Source organism: Cottoperca gobio, chromosome 8 (genome assembly GCF_900634415.1).
Source record: "Cottoperca gobio chromosome 8, fCotGob3.1, whole genome shotgun sequence".
Classification (NCBI taxonomy): Eukaryota; Metazoa; Chordata; class Actinopteri; order Perciformes; family Bovichtidae; genus Cottoperca; species Cottoperca gobio.
In genome coordinates, this window is record NC_041362.1 from 10,093,491 (window position 1) to 10,109,237 (window position 15,747).

The 15,747-nt window shown below is 38.8% G+C and overlaps 2 protein-coding genes across 6 annotated transcripts in view; one reads left to right on the top strand and one right to left on the bottom strand.

Annotated features, from left to right (window-relative positions):
• Window positions 1-292: 292 nt before the first annotated feature.
• On the bottom strand, window positions 293-8,689 carry ccp110 (centriolar coiled-coil protein 110). Of its 3 annotated transcripts, none has more exons than XM_029436768.1 (14): window positions 8,556-8,689; window positions 7,550-7,721; window positions 6,734-6,862; window positions 4,285-5,497; window positions 3,971-4,092; window positions 3,595-3,772; window positions 3,296-3,405; window positions 3,058-3,174; window positions 2,823-2,924; window positions 2,625-2,741; window positions 2,047-2,120; window positions 1,855-1,920; window positions 1,697-1,750; window positions 293-1,395 (listed from the first exon to the last, which is right to left on the bottom strand). In XM_029436768.1, exons 2-14 carry the CDS (start codon window positions 7,712-7,714, stop codon window positions 1,320-1,322), a joined length of 2,523 nt encoding a protein of 840 aa, XP_029292628.1. In that variant the 5' UTR covers window positions 7,715-7,721; window positions 8,556-8,689; the 3' UTR covers window positions 293-1,319. The 3 variants fall into 3 exon arrangements, with proteins under 3 accessions (XP_029292628.1, XP_029292629.1, XP_029292627.1); XM_029436769.1 differs by having other exon boundaries at window positions 293-1,392; window positions 7,550-7,757; XM_029436767.1 differs by having other exon boundaries at window positions 7,550-7,757.
• A 3,582-nt stretch (window positions 8,690-12,271) lies between these two features.
• sun1b (Sad1 and UNC84 domain containing 1b) overlaps window positions 12,272-15,747 on the top strand; it is a 30,548-nt gene continuing 27,072 nt past the window's right edge. For 2 of the 3 annotated variants that reach the window (XM_029437453.1, XM_029437456.1), the window contains exon 1: window positions 12,272-12,413. The gene's annotated coding sequence lies outside the window, so the exon portion shown is untranslated. Of the gene's footprint in view, window positions 12,414-12,655; window positions 12,752-15,747 lie in introns of all 3 variants that reach the window. The other variant, XM_029437457.1, reaches the window with a different exon arrangement.

The window sequence follows — 15,747 nt, forward strand, 5'->3', positions numbered from 1 at the left end:
GTAAAAGTTAGAAAGACATTTGGGATCAGAGAGAGAAAGAGCAATAATATCAGGCATCACACACAAATTATGTTGCAATAAAACTACCCTGTGTTTAGCAAGCGGCCTATCTTGTATGCCTTAAGGCAGGGATGGGCAACTTTGACGATAGGGAAGGCCACAAAAAATGTGTCCAAGCCAGTTTCAGTGTAAACATCTTTCCATTTTATAGTGAATCAGAGTCCAGAAAAATCTAATAATTTCAGAATTTATTCTGGTCATAGAAAACATGACAATTTGGCATTTAAAAAACAAACAAAAAAACATTTTTTTTTAAGAGAGTATAGCAATGTCAGCAAACAACATCAACAAACTGAATACTACTGACAAGCAAGTCAATGTGGTATTGCAGTGAACAAGTGGGTGTACCAATCTTTTAACATGAGGTTAGATTATTTGTGCACATAAATATTATTTTATTCAGAGTCTGACCCTTATTCTTGAGCAGTGGACAATAAGGGAAAACTTCAGAGAATTTAGCATGCATTTGACAAGGTCATTAACTGTGTTTTATTCAGTGTCTGCTGTGCGTCTCCTGTTCTGTGAAGCTGCATTAATGTAACAGTGTGTAAACAAATAAAACATTTTTTTGGACATTTGGCATTGATTAAAGCCAAATGTTGAGATGCGCTGGAATCTCTCAGAGTACAGTAAACTCAGCACCATTTAATAAAGAAACAAAGCACAAAGAGGTACAAGCCCTTGAAAAAAACTTCAAATGAATGAATTATACTCACTTAAAAACTCTTTCTAATGGAAACTACTTTATGTGACTTTCAGTATGAAACTGATGTTTACAGCTATAAGCACTAGATGTTTATGAACACTACTGGTAAATATACATACACTAAAACATTACAGATAGCAAAGGCATAGTTCTGAGGCACAGATGGAAATGTTGACCTATTTCCTTTTAACTGACCTTCCTCTAGCTTGCATTTAAGTACAGATACTTGTTTTTGTTTTTTTTCTTTAAAAGGTTAAATGTGCCCACCTTGTCATTAAATTCTCCACACACAGTATCAAGCTACATGTGTGTTTTGTGGATAACAATCAGTTGTTGCCACTAAAAACTATTTCAAGCTACAACAGTCAAAAACAATGGCATCGTGATGATGTATAGCACTGAGCTAAAGTGTGGTAGTGAATACAATCAATTGAATTTCAGAAGGTAGATTAGACAATCATATTAGCAGCGCAAATAGGAGTTTCAGTGGTGTGAGGTTTCTATTCAGAGACTAAAAATTCAGGCTCACAGGTCGGGGAAGTTGAGTCACCTGTTAACCCAGAGAGTGCTGCTTCTTCAGGCTGTCTGAGCGCCTCACTCTCTCCTCTGGGGTCTTTCTGTACCAGCTCCTGAGGGGAAACAGCCACTGTCATGCTGTGCTGCCTTTAAAAGGTATCCATAAAAGCTCAAATCCATACATTTACGTCCATTGTTTCCTTTAGCGACAGGTGATTAAAACGATGTTGGAATTACAGTTCATTACAAAGTATGACATCCACTACTGGATCCACAAAAATACAATACAGGTCAGCATATGAAATGTAAAAAGTTGAATGCATCAGGACAGGAGCATCCCACAACCCAATCAACATTTTCTCAGTGGTGGAGTGAGGAACACTGCATCTCTCCGGGAAATAAGTTTAAACTCACCCCTGGCGGTTCAGCTGGCCTGGAGAATTTTGGCCTTGGCTTGGCTTCAGGACTCTGGGAAAGGGCAACATAAATATGTATTGAGAGAACTGATTTTCTGGAGACAGTAAACACAGGAAAATTAAGTATAATGCACAAAATCAGACAATATAAAGCACCTGTTGGTAGTGGGGCTCTTTGGCTTCTGCTGCATCTTCCTAGCTTGTGCTGGGGATTCACCAAACCTGAAGGAGAAGCAAATACATACAATGAAAACATTGCTGATGACTGGAACACATCATGGGAAACATTAACATCTAAAACCAGATTTCATCTGCAATGTAAGCCTGTTTGCCTCTTTCACATCTTACCTCTTTTTCCTGTCCAGAGACCTCTGTGTGGCAGCAGACAGAACCACTCTATCCTTGGGGCACTTGGCTTTCTCCTGCAGGTTTGACACAGTCAGTAAAGAACATAGATTACCATAGAAGTACTGACATTCACAGTATAAGACAAGGCCTGTTATAAGGTTGCAACTAAACAGTGTTACTTTGTAAATTTGGTAATCAAGGTGCTATATAAATACAGCTCACCATGATGATCTTTTAAAGTGACACCAGTTATCAGCCGGTAGACCATTTATAATTAATCTTAAGAAATGTAGCTGCGTTGGCAGACAAACATTACAAATCATGTATGAAGGACAAAAAAAGCCATGACTGTCTTGATTCATACTTTGGTAAACATTGTAGAAATTGTCCAGACAAATGCTTCAGTGCTTATCAAGTGCGAGTACAAACTTCAGCTAGTTTTCAAGTTCATACTGAGAGTGAAAAGATGTCTGAACTTTACTTTCAGGTCCTTCCTTTAAAAGAGGAACAACAGATGTCACCCTCTTCGGATTATATTCGACTATGTGATTTATTACAGGCCTGTATTTTCAGGTTACCATTTCTCGCAGCTTCCTCTCTGCTCGGAGCTCCCTTTCCTGCTGCAGCAATGCTAATCGATCCCCCAGAGGTATTTCAAAGAAGATGTCATGGATGTCGTAAAGGGCTGCACGTAACTGAAGCACAAAAAGATGCAGGCATAAACACAAAGAAGGATTGACCTCTGCTGTCTATAGACAGTAACTACACATTCATACCTGGGCTCTAACTCTCTCCTGCAGGGAGCGATCTTGTGCTGAGCAGGAGCCTCTCTTCCGAGGAGCTTCAGTCTGGAATGAACGGATGAACTCTTGTGTATCCTAAGCACACATATAAACAGGACACATTCATAAACAGAAACATTTTTTCCCAGTCACTAACAAGCTGATTTATTTATTTAATAATAACACTTACATGTGTGTTTTTTGTGTGTTTGTGTGAGTGTAATCTCACCATGATGGTCTGGCACAGGTGTTTGATCTTCTCTGTTTTGAGCAGTCTCCGAGTGAGGAAGCCACGAATGATGGCGCCGATTCGACAGAACGCTCTCTGCTGCTCTGCTGTCAGGACCTGGAGAACAGGACAATGATGAAATGTGAAGATAGGAACATAGAGGGGGTTAAAAAACAAATCCATCTCTTGTAAACACATGGAGGTACACATGTCTTCTTGTCATCTTGGGCATACCCACCAGACTTAACCTCGCTCGAGGTTTGCTAACTGCCCATGTGGGCCCCCACAGATAGACGGAAGGCTGCACAGAGGGAGAGGATACACTGGAACTGACAGGACTGGGAAAACCTGGAGAAAGAAACAGTGTGCAAGTGATGGCGCCGATTTATCTTGTTTAAATGTTTAAAAGAAGAAAAAAAAACATCAGGCACCCTTTCTCCAGATATAATGAACTACAGTACACTGAGTATGCAGTCTTTTGTCACCACTGTTTTACAAACTCCAATACAGTAATAAGTGAGCATGGGGAAGTGGTACCTATACTGTGTCCAGGTGATCGCTCAGAGGGTGTGTGGGCAGGGCTTAGTCCCGGGCAGGAGGGGCTCACAATAGGACGGCTGTCACTCACAGATCTACAATTCCACCCACAAGCATCCGCACTCAAAGGCCGCACACACCTCTTCTGCTTCAGTTTTCTCTCTGTCTCCTCGAGCTCCTAAATACATGTGTACACAAACACACACTTCAGTACTTTAACTGTAAGTAAAAGAGAATAATACTTCTGCATGACAACTTAACACCAAACCAATTATTGCCAATTTGCTAAACTTATTAAATACTGCACAAAAAATATGTTTTTGGTACTGTATCTACTTCTGTTTATACTAGATAGTGTGTGATTCCATGTGCTGACCAGACAGAGGCACTGTTGTTCTTTTTCCTGCTCAGCCAGGAGGAGAGTCATCTGCAAGGCATGCTCCTCCTCCAGACGCCTTTGCATGTCCTCCAGATCCTCTGCTCGCCTCTGGGTCTCCTCTATTGATGTGCACAAATAAATATACGTAAAATCATTTATCTTTTACCTTTTACCATTTTCCCCTGCCTCTCATCATACAATATTTAACCTAAAAGCTGCAGAGTGAGATCTCACTGGAAATGACATAATTTAACTCTGTAGATGTTGGTAAATACATTGTGCATTACAGGAACTGTACAAGGGAGACTCACCTGTCTTGCTGGCCTGTGTCTCGGCTGCATTTCTAAGGACAGTTGGTGTGATTCTTCCATTGTTTGTCCCCTGAGGGTCATTAGGCTCCATTCTGCGTGTGACCTGACCCAAGTCAGAAGTGATAGAGGGCCTTAGCAGAGATAGCGAGGGATTATCTATCTCATATGACTGGTTAAAAGGGGCTGCAGGGGTGCGCCAACCTGAAGCCATCCATGTAACTCCTGCCATGAAGCGAGGAACCCTTTCCTGGCTGCGGTCTATGTGTTCAACTCCAGAGTGGTAGCTCTGCAGCTGGCTGTCCAGAGTGTGGCACCGCCGGCGAAATCCTGCAGCCAGATAGTCATGGTGTCCTTTCGGGCTAAACCCTGAGGCACTAGCGGGGCTACAGGCGTCCTGCACTGGACTGGTACCACAGTGGCTCGATCGATTGTTGCCACTGCCAACACCACCACCACTTTCACTCCCCAGTGAGCCCCGGTGATCAGGAGACTTTATGGCCCCTGAGAGAGCTCCTCCCCATTCTGCCATGCTAGCACCTTCCCCTGACCTCCCTGGGCTGCAGGGGATAAGGTCTGCTGCGCCAATGGGAAACGAAATATGTATGTTTCCTGTAGAAACTGGGCGTGGTCTGCGTCTCTGTGCGTGGGGACTAATGCTGGACTCTGGACAGGGGAGACGTGCATATCGGTTAGGTAGAGTAGGTGAGCGGCAGCCATACTGTTGGGGACTGGGGTCGTACAGAGTTTGATGCTGGATTTGGGTCTGTGGTGGGCCAATAGGGCTGTGGTGCAGACTGAATCCAAACTCAACATTTGTGTTCCCCATGGGACTGCAGCTCCTGTTCTCCTTGTCAGAGACAGTCTCCGGCGGAGGAGTTCTGGTGACTGTGGTGACAACTTTTGACCCCTGCTGACTCTGCTCTCTCTTCACATACTCCCTTGATCTCTTAAGAAGGCTGTCCAAACTAATGTCCTCCTCCTCCTCCTCCTCCTCCTCTTCCTCTTCACTCTTCTGTTCCATTTCCACCATCACTTCCTCTACTGTCTTGTAGCCATTGAGGATAGGGGTCTCAAAGCTTGGCTGATCACTTGTTTGAAGCCCAAATGTAGGGTCTCTGGGAAGTCCAGGAGAGTCAGTGACCAGGGTGTAGCCACTGACTGGGGAAGATTTAGAAACTGGCAGCTTTTCAACATCTTCACTTGGTACTTGTGCCTGTACAGAGACAATAAGAAATGATGACCAATCAACAAATAATTGCTAAAATAAAGAATGACCAGCTGATGGAATTATATGCCCAAAACTGCATTGGTTTAAAGCAGTTCTTTCATCACCGAAATACAAACAATTAAAAGTAAAACAAAATATACGATAGTTCCATGTTGGTTTTTAACTAAATCTCAGGTGCCTAAACTGAAAAATCACTTGTCACGTAAGTTATCCAAATTCAAACTTTACAGTAACCTAATTTGAAAAGCCAATCCTAAACCTTATTACTTCAAACATGAAGAGCAAAGGTTGGACACCAAGTTGTTCATGCTATTTCCACACCTATCATCACATGAAACTCTTTTAATGACAGTAAAATACATATACATCCTTTTGATTGTGATAAAAACAGATGACAGAGGCAGTAGTGACTATAGACAATCACTGGCCAATCACGTTTATTGAAAGACAAAACATTTCATAACAAGAGCTGATTTGTAATTGGACAATATTGCTTTGAGTGTTGAGTTGACGAAAAAGAACCATCGTCAGGTAAAAATAGCACAGCCTACAGGAGACCGTGTTGAGTCAGACAACCTGTATTCAAATCTGCAAATGTCATGAGAGATTCTGGGTCAGACTGTAATTAAATGTGTGTGCTACATCGTGGGACTGACACATAGACTCATAGATTTCACATATAAAATATGTCAATATTTTAGATGTTTAGATAAAGTGTGTTTATGAAATAAACAAAGTGGCTTAATGTTTTATTCTCTGAACAGAGTGACATAATCTTTGTTATATGATTTTGATAACCATTTGCATGTAGCATATATGTGGTATATATATATATATATATATATATATATATATATATATATATATATATATATATATATATATATATATATATATATATATATATATATATATATATAATATATATATATAATATATATATAGATAGATAGATATAAGTATCTATATATATATATATAATATATATATATATAGATAGATAGATATAAGTATCTATATATATATATATAATATATATATATAGATAGATAGATATAAGTATCTATATATATATATGGATTTTGCTATTTAATTTAGCTTATTCAGTGCACACTGTAAGCCTATTTTCTTTTACAAAATATCTTCCAAATTCCTTTTTCCACTGGATTCCGATACAGGCGACGCTGAGGCCTGAGACCAGGACAATACTGTGCTACTGACCTGAGCTTGGTCCAGTATGTCCTGAACTCGGGCTATGAGGTTGTTCCTCTGCTTGTTCTGCCTGTCCACCTCCAGCTGAACGGCTCTTCGTCTGTGGTCACACATCTCACGGCACTGCTCTGCACTCAACTGGAAAAACAAAACACAGACAAAAAACACTGATTCAAAAAAGTGCTTCACTTTTGGCTTGAACAAACTCAAATAATAACACATGAGAAAATATTTGTCAAGAACTTGTTATCACAATGTTTCAAATACAAAAAAGGAATTTCATCAGGTTAGTTTGTGATGTATTTTCTGTTATTACCAATAACACAATCACTCTTCTTCCACTATATTTTAGTGTCTCCTTTGTTTGAGTGGAAGCAAAATCTTTAACAATCAAAGCCTCCCACTGGCCTCTCCATCATGTGGCTATTCCTGAGAACTCGTTTTGTCAGGAGTCACTAGCAGATGGATTCTCCTGACTAACATCAAACAGCCTTGGTGTTCCTTGTAATTAATGATCTCCCCTCTCTTTCCCCTGCCAACTGCTGATCTAATTGGGACTAGTCAGCCCACATGCTTCAGATATATTATGTAGGTCTCAAAAAGAAATGTTTCCCCCTACATGTTACCTTTAATTCAATTTAAACCAAGTGATTATATATATCTGTGCACATCTGTATTTTATGCCTGAAATGTGTATTGCAAACCTCTTAAAAACATCCATTAGCTATGGCTTTTGGCCTTTACACTTTAGAAACTGTAATTGGTTTAGCTAGATATTGTTTTTGTCTCAGGATAAGTTCCCATGACTGTTTATTTCTTCCTTACCAGAGGCGAAAGCACAGCCCTCCCATGGAAGTGGATGACAGAGAAAGCCTTCGGTGACCACAGTGGCTCACATGTCGTCTTCTTGAATTTCCCCTCCTCCTGCAGTATGGCCAAACTCCGCAAACAGAACTCCTCATAGCTTTCCATTTCAGGACATCCACACATCCACACACTGGGGAAACACACACCATGTAGCCTCGTCACCCAGCTGTTAAATTAAATGAAGAGTGAAGAGTGTAGAATTAGATGGACCTCGACAAGTCAGTGGCCATGTGAGCTTAAGACTGCACTGGGTGTGGATCACTAGTTGAAATCATCAGGGATCATTACGTAGAAGAGCAGGACAAAAAGCCTACAACAAAAGAGGGTCTGTCTGCCCTTAATGGTTGTATCACACTCATCACATTCCTGTCATTCCTTTCCATCAGACCTAGCTGGTGACTGACTTCCATTTCCGTGTCTCAGGGAAATTCATATGGAATCGTGTCTAATCAATACAGTTTCTATTTCTGAAGTGCCTGTCAGCAAATGGATCAGACCCTTCACAGACAGGTAACATCAGTGTAACACAGGGCGTTAGCCCAAGATCACAGCTGTTGTATGGATAACATTAAAACAAATGTAATTGAAAATTGCTTTGTTATTAATGTCGTTTACTCTATAGATTGTATCTATTAAATGTACCATCCCTAGATTATATTTTAATTTAACATGGGGTCCTTATGATGCTGCCAGTAACCTAGTGGTCTTCATTCGCCTAATTACGGTAACGTTCGCGCACACTGATTTATTACAGCCTGGTGACAGCACAGTAAAGGTAGGAATGGTTTTCTTTTTGTACCCAGCTAATACAGAGCAAGCTTGATACCGGCCGTTTTGAAGGTTTAATCTAAGAGATACTCGATTTGACAGCACATTTTGAAGCTATAAATACGTTGAAGTCCAGATGTGCCCTGTCAGTTGATAACGTTACACCCGTGGCTATTGCTCGTTACCCCTTTCTTACCTTCAAAATGGAGAAACAGTGATATATCCTCTTCTTGTTAGTGTTAGACACGCTCAAATGTCGCCGGGAATCAACAAAGTGCGGCTACATCATGAACATGTTTCTTCTTCAATCTCGGGTTCCCCATCATCATCATTTTCAACTCTTCCGGGCTCCAACAGCGCCTCCTAGCAACAGCACGCCGGCCACGTTCCAACACGGTGCACACAACCTGTTTATGTTGCTATATCAACCATTTCGTTCAATTGTCAACAATTTCACTCGCGCACCGACAAATACGAATTATCTTAGAATGTTTTATGGAATGTTTTGTTAAAATATGGAGGGAAAAAATAAGTAAAGTAACTTGAGAAAGGTAAAGGGTAAAACTATGTTGGAAATGGAACGAGATCTTGGTCGAACAATTACCTCACCATTTACATTTTGAATCACTTAATTTGTGATTAAAAAGGATAGTTATCCTAGTGTCACACATCACACCGCTCTTTCCACTCTGTACATTGTGTAGACTACAGTATTCCTGCTCTGGAGTTTTACATGGCACCAGTTTTGTCATGTGGGAATCTTACTACACACATCTTTGGTATTTGCACAGCATCAAATAAAATAATTGTCTTAAATTTTGGATTTTTACATACACTGTGAGGTCTCCTCAAGGCAGGACCTCAATATAAGTAAGTAACAAAGCAGACCAAAAGGCCCAACAGTATATGCCATTACCACAATAATTGCCACACAAAACCCCAGACTATGCTAATTGAATAATACCAGTCATATTTATTTATTTTCTAAAACACCAACATCACTTTTATCTAGTATATGGTCATATTTTCTCCTTTTGCAACTATAGTATGATTAATGCAGGACATGATTTTTTTTCACTTGATGATTTCTAGCTGTTGAAGAGCTGTGTGTATATTATTTGAGATAACAGGGATCCATATTTATTCTTTGTTGTTTTATTTTGCAGCAGTACATTGGCAGGTGCTCATATAATGTGTCTGTAATTGTTTTAAAGTGTCTGGATCACAACGAGGGATTGGTTGACTGAAAACTTTACTGTCAACATTTAACTTTTAGATCTTTATCATTTTAATATCGTATTGTGGTCACATGAAACATATTCCTAAATGATGGTGTTCAATCAAATTACCATAACGCCGCCGTCCCACAGACAACCATATAGTAGCCTATTATTCCTGAGCAGGGATAGTGGCTGCTGTGCACTGGACTTACGGAGAACTTGGTGCCGACAGGATACACAATGCAAAGAGAGTATGCTGTGGGGGGCTTTGGTGGGTGCAATAGGTGCCCAAGAGAAAATGTTTAACCTAGTGCCTTCAATCAGGTTAATCTGACTATGTGTATCAGCCTGTGTCTCTGTTGCCATGTTGGGCTAATTTGCATTTAAGATTGTTTGTTGATTTAGCAAAAGATCTTTTGAGTTTTGATACACCACTGCCTGACACATAGTGTATTCAACAAAGGGAAATGTTAGAAAATATTCCAAATAGAAAAAAATATATTGTTTATATACTTTTACATATTGAAATCTTTATATACACTCAGTATATGTGCCCTATTCTAAAATAAATGATGGGTCTGAAGCTCTTTGTAATATGTAACCTTATATGTAACGGGTATAATATATAGTCCAGGACAACGTTTTTAATTGATGTCTTTATTATACTGACACAAAACCACAGTATCATGACAACAAGCCCTCACACATTCAATAGGTAGAAAAGTGACATTGCTGTTTTCACAACTCATCTTTTGATTGCACAGGTGAACCTGAATGTACAGGTTGAGCAATGCGTACATGTTCCTTATTGTCCCAAAGTAGAGCTTCAATGTCACTTTCGGAAAAGGTGGTTTTGGAACTCTGTCACAAAAGTTAAACAATGTTAGTTCTAATAGGAGCAATTTAGACTAATTACATGGATATTAATGTGTATACGTTTAACAACTGTACCCACAACCTACCTTAAAAGACTGCCGTTTTACTCCTACACATGCCGTGGACTGCTCATAACACAGGACTATATCCAGATGCTCTGGTTCTTTATTCACCAAAGCTGCATGGAACTGGTCATAATGAGACTCTGGATAGGTATTAAAAAATAAGAGATTAATACAACGTAAAAAATATACAAAGAAATATTTTTTTCCTCCTGGTCTTACCTAACAAGTGCATGCAGAAAGATATCATTTTGTCCTTAGAGACACGATCATGTTTGTAGGACAGCAGTTTCTCACACACCCCTCCACTGATAAGGTTCTTAACTACTGTCTGTCTGCTCTCAGGTGGGGCTTCCTTCATGGCGTTCTCAATCTCTGGAGGGAATATGCTTTTATTTACTTTCTATACCTTAAAGAAAATATTCTTAACAAGTGGTACTTGGGTGATTATTCATTGTGTATACTTTAAATCATTGTTTCTTGCTCAGGGCAAGCTCAATAGTTGTCCACCTACCTTGTGCTGTTGTAAGACAACTCTCACAATAGGCATCTGTTAAAAATAAATCAGTCAACAGAAACAAAGACTAGCCCAACTACACATATAATGACTGAGGAAACCAGCAGATAATGTTTAATTTACTTACATCTGTCCATGTCTTCTGGCTGCACAGGAAGAAGGTAGCACACACCCAATAGAAAAAATAAGATTCTCATTGTTAGTGACTGTAGACCAAACACACACAACTAACAGCTCTACACTAGGAAAGATACGTAAATTCAGAGCAAACAACTGCACTCAGGCTAAATCATCTTGCCTTTCCCACAATGGAGTCATGTGATCTCAAGGACAATAGGATCACATCACCATCATTCCACAAATGACAGGTGTCCAGTTTTTCCGGTTTTCTCCGACTATTCACAGACTGAGTTGTTCCTGGTCTTTGAACAGAGGGCTTAAAGTACTGTGAACTCAAAATAGCCATTTTTCCACTGTACTTTAGGATTTACAATACAGCAGGACTACGAGATACAGTATTTCAACAATAGGAGAGGCAAAGAACAAGCATAAGGAATAAATATTTAAAACAACATCTGAAATACTAAAAAGATTTGTGTGCAAAAAGGTAAAAGTAGTGATTTAGTGAGTAAAGTAACTGACAATTAAAGTAAATTGTTGTATATGCATTTCCAAGACTATATTTTTGCCCTGAGATATTTTTAACTACTATATGAATTTTGTTAACAGAGATAAGTGATAGCCATGAATCTCAGTTTGTCTTCCATTGTTTCTTTGTTTGAGCTTACTAGTTTAAACAGGCTACTCTTTTTTTGTGGAGAGTCCCTACACAGCTACATAGAGGCACTTTGAACCAACTGTGAGAACTTGAGAGTCAATATATTATTCATATATTAGTTAATTTTCCTAAAACCTTTTCTCTGCTGGGCTTCAGACAAGAGACAAGTTAGGATATTAGGATATAACAGTTTAATATATTTTGTTCTTCTTGTCATCATCATTATTTTTTTTAATTATTATTAGTAGTAGTGGTGATGCGTAGTTGTAGTAATAGTAGTAGTAATCTTTAGTTTTTTTTAAATTAATTCACTGATAGTTTTTTTGTCAGCGGCCACTAAGTGATGCTGTTTTATATCAAACGCCAGTTTCAGGGCGTTTTGACAGATCCCATATATGGTCATTTTTACCATATAAGGATTGACGTACGTGACGCTCGTGTTTCAACGGAAAATATGACTGTGTGCGGGAAAGGCGAACGTTGGAATAAGGTCCTCTTTTCAGGGGAGTTATTATGCAACTACTTGTTCATATTTAACCAACTGGATGTAACTAACTTCAAGAAAAACACTTTTAACAGTCACCAGCGACAGAGTCAACATGTGAGTAGTCTAACTTATGTTGATAATTATGTAAATACATTTTATTGAACTGTCAGGAGAGGCTACAATGTATCTCCAATCTTAAATTTGCAGATAGCATCCTTAACGGGTTGACTCTGTGGTGCAGTGTTTTTGGGAACACGTGTTGTATCTTCGTGAACTGTTTGTGTCTTCAGAGGTTTTATAAGAAGCACATAAAGAAGCCAAGAGACTGACTACAGCTTTTGTATTTCCCTGACCAGTGCAGGAGCATGGGGCTAAATTATGCTAATTTCGTGAATGGCCACTGGACAGTTTGTCTAGAGATTCATTGAACATACTCTCAAACTGCAACAATGGTAAGGCATATTAAATGGTCTTGAAATAGATCACATATTAACGTACACCTCTTGCTTGTTATCGCTATTCCTTTGAACTTTACATCAGCAAAGGCTGCGTATCAATGGAGAGCTAAGGGCTTCATTTCTGTACACTTCCGTACACTTCCGTCTTCGTTTAAATTCGCGAGACTCGTAATTTATTTTGCGACTACTGGCTTGTCTTGTTAAAGAAAACGGATTTGTTAGTAAGTGATAAGAATGTGCAAGAAGTTTTCCTTGGTCCTGTTCCAGACACAGAGGATTGGAGTCATGTTTTGAAGAAGAAGGGATATTGTGATTGGTGGAAAAGGTAACTGACTACATCTACTCTTTAATCAAGTATTTTAAGGCAGCCTACTTCACTTTTATACTTAAATTGTAGGCTACTTTTAACTCCAATGCAATAATCGTTACAGCTATTGTTACTTTTTTTTAGGTGCAAGTTATATGAAACACATCTGATAAGATTGAACTAGTGGTTTCCAACATTTTTGACTTGTGACTCCTTACAAGAAAGCAGTATCTGGTTCAGACCCCTGTCATTTTTCAGATGTCTATGAATTGTTGCAGTTCAACCAAAGAGACGTTTCCCTGCAAAACGTATTGCATGGTGTCATGTAAATAACTGTTTGAGAACCCAAAACAATTTCAGTATTTCATAGAGAAAAGTCTGCAAAATTACTTCAGATTTTGGTATCAGAACTTTTTTTCCCTTCTTCTTTTCTCTCATTAATCATTTCACAACCCTTCAAAATGATCTTGTTACCTAGGCCTTTTTCAAAGAAGACATTTTGATGTGTCACATTAGAAAAAACAGAGGTGTAAATCAAATGAATGAGGGCTGAAGTCCATTTCGCTGCTTGCTTTGATTTCAGGGTCCTGGTGTGCATGCTTTCTCAATTTCACTGGGACTCTTGAATAGAACAGAGCCATCGTTACTCTTATCAGAAACGCATGCTTTTCCTACTATGACGAGTCAAAATGTCTTCTGGGTAAAAGGTTTTTTTGAGGGCCCCACCCACTGGTCTACAATATAAATATAAAGTAGGTAAAACTAGCTTCCCTTTAACCAGCTACAGCAGTACAATGATGCTTACTCATTGATGTATCTATATTAACAATGTAATAATATATACAAAATGCCAGTCAATTTTGTATTTGATACTTTTGTACTTTTAGTTGTAGGATTTTAAATGCAGTATTATGACTTGTAGTAAGAGTATTTTCTACATTGTTGTATTACTGAAGTTAAGGACCTTAATACTTGTTTCCACCATGGCTGGTTCATCTGAAATGCACTTGCACGAGGAATATGAAATATTTGATAAAGATATTATCAGAGTGGGAACATGCCTGTTGTTTAGTCTGTGGCAGAGGGATAGCCCGCCTTCTGCAGGGTCTCAGATTGGATCCAAAGTCCATCTAAATGAAGTGTACAGACTGCTGTCCAGCAGATGGCGCCTTGCACTAAACCTTACTTCCCATCATCAGTTAAATTATTGGATTCAGATGTAGGTATTAATAATATGTTATATATCTCTGTGGAAATTGTTACGCTCTAACTTCAAAGAGGCCAGTAAAAGTCCTGCATTCGAAATTCTACTTGAGTGAAAGTACATAAGGACTAGCTAAATTGCACTTAAAAGTAAAAGTATACTCTTCATGCAAAATCAACGATTTCAAAGTGTTACATTGCAAAGCCTCCCAGGTCCTGAAAGATTCTTAATTTTATTTACAAGATGATAGTTTTTACACATAATAAGTCATTGTTGCAAGATAAAAAATGTTTAACATTTTTGGGACTTTAGGAGCTCCCCTGTTAGTTTGTTGCATGAACATTTACAACTGTATCATTCTTATTAGTACACAATGACTTTGTGCAAATTACCAGCCTATCTTTGCATAACTCCTTCCTGAGAAGGTCTAATCAAACACAACTGAAAACACCTGTGTGGTTACTGGCTATCTGTGCACTTTTACACTTTTTAAGGCTTTATTTTGTATTCACATTTCTCACCAAACCTTTTTGATGGAAAATACATTTTCAGGATGGTGCGTTCTGCTTTAGGTGACTGCAGTGGTCTTGTGTCTTTCTCTAGCATTAATTCAGCTTCACTCTTAAGAATGCAGAGAGAGCACCTCATAGTTACTTTTCTCCTATTGCATGAGAGCAATTCATTTGTGAAGTCTTTGTTGTAACACTATAGCAACACTGTTGCAACAATACTGATGCCAATGTTTCCTCTTACTACAGTCTAAGGATTAGTTTCAGCATTAAATAGTGCATAAACCAGACATGTACTCTATGGAACTAGGGAGGCACTTAATTGAAAATTATACATGGTGAGTATTTTACAGGTTTGAGAAGCATTCAGATCTTTATGTTTTCATTTTACATTTTTTTTAATACATAGAAAATAAAATTGAACAGTTGTTAAACAAAATATGAAAAATTCAAATCACTACAATATTTTTTACAGACTTTCCTTTTGGGATTTGACCTCATGACCTCAGGATCCTAAATTTCCCAAATAAGTCCCTGAAAATACATATAATAGAATACTGACAGGCACTGACTTGCCATCTTTGTGCTTGCACTTGAGAGCAATAACCAACATTGGTTGCATGAAATGTATTTAATAATTATGTTATTGTGGGCATTCAAGATAAATGTTCCTTTTTGTTTACATTGGAAGAATATTGGTGAGCAGCGTGTCAACTAATTACGTTGGCTACATATACATGAGGAAGATGATGATGATGATAATAATAGGCTACATTATTATTAGTACATCATCGATCATTCATGATGTCAGAAATGTGATAAAGGTTGTTTTGTTGGCAGATAAAGGGGGCTTTCAGTTTCAGTCAAAATCTCCTCCTGGGGTTCAATGTTGACTCAAACAATAGTGTGGTGCCTCTCAATGCCCGCAGCTCCAGCAGCAGTCCGGTGCATGCCGTTGCAGCAGTGCTGC

What these genes read in the sequence shown, in the direction of transcription:
- ccp110 (XM_029436768.1), bottom strand. Translation starts at nt 7,714, where the DNA reads ATGTGTGGATGTCCTGAAATGGAAAGCTATGAGGAGTTCTGTTTGCGG. An exon ending in ACATACTGGACCAAGCTCAG is followed by an intron (nt 5,498 to 6,733) that starts GTCAGTAGCACA and finishes GTCTCTGTACAG; the next exon opens with GCACAAGTACCAAGTGAAGA. An exon ending in AGGAGAGAGTTAGAGCCCAG is followed by an intron (nt 2,742 to 2,822) that starts GTATGAATGTGT and finishes TTTGTGCTTCAG; the next exon opens with TTACGTGCAGCCCTTTACGA.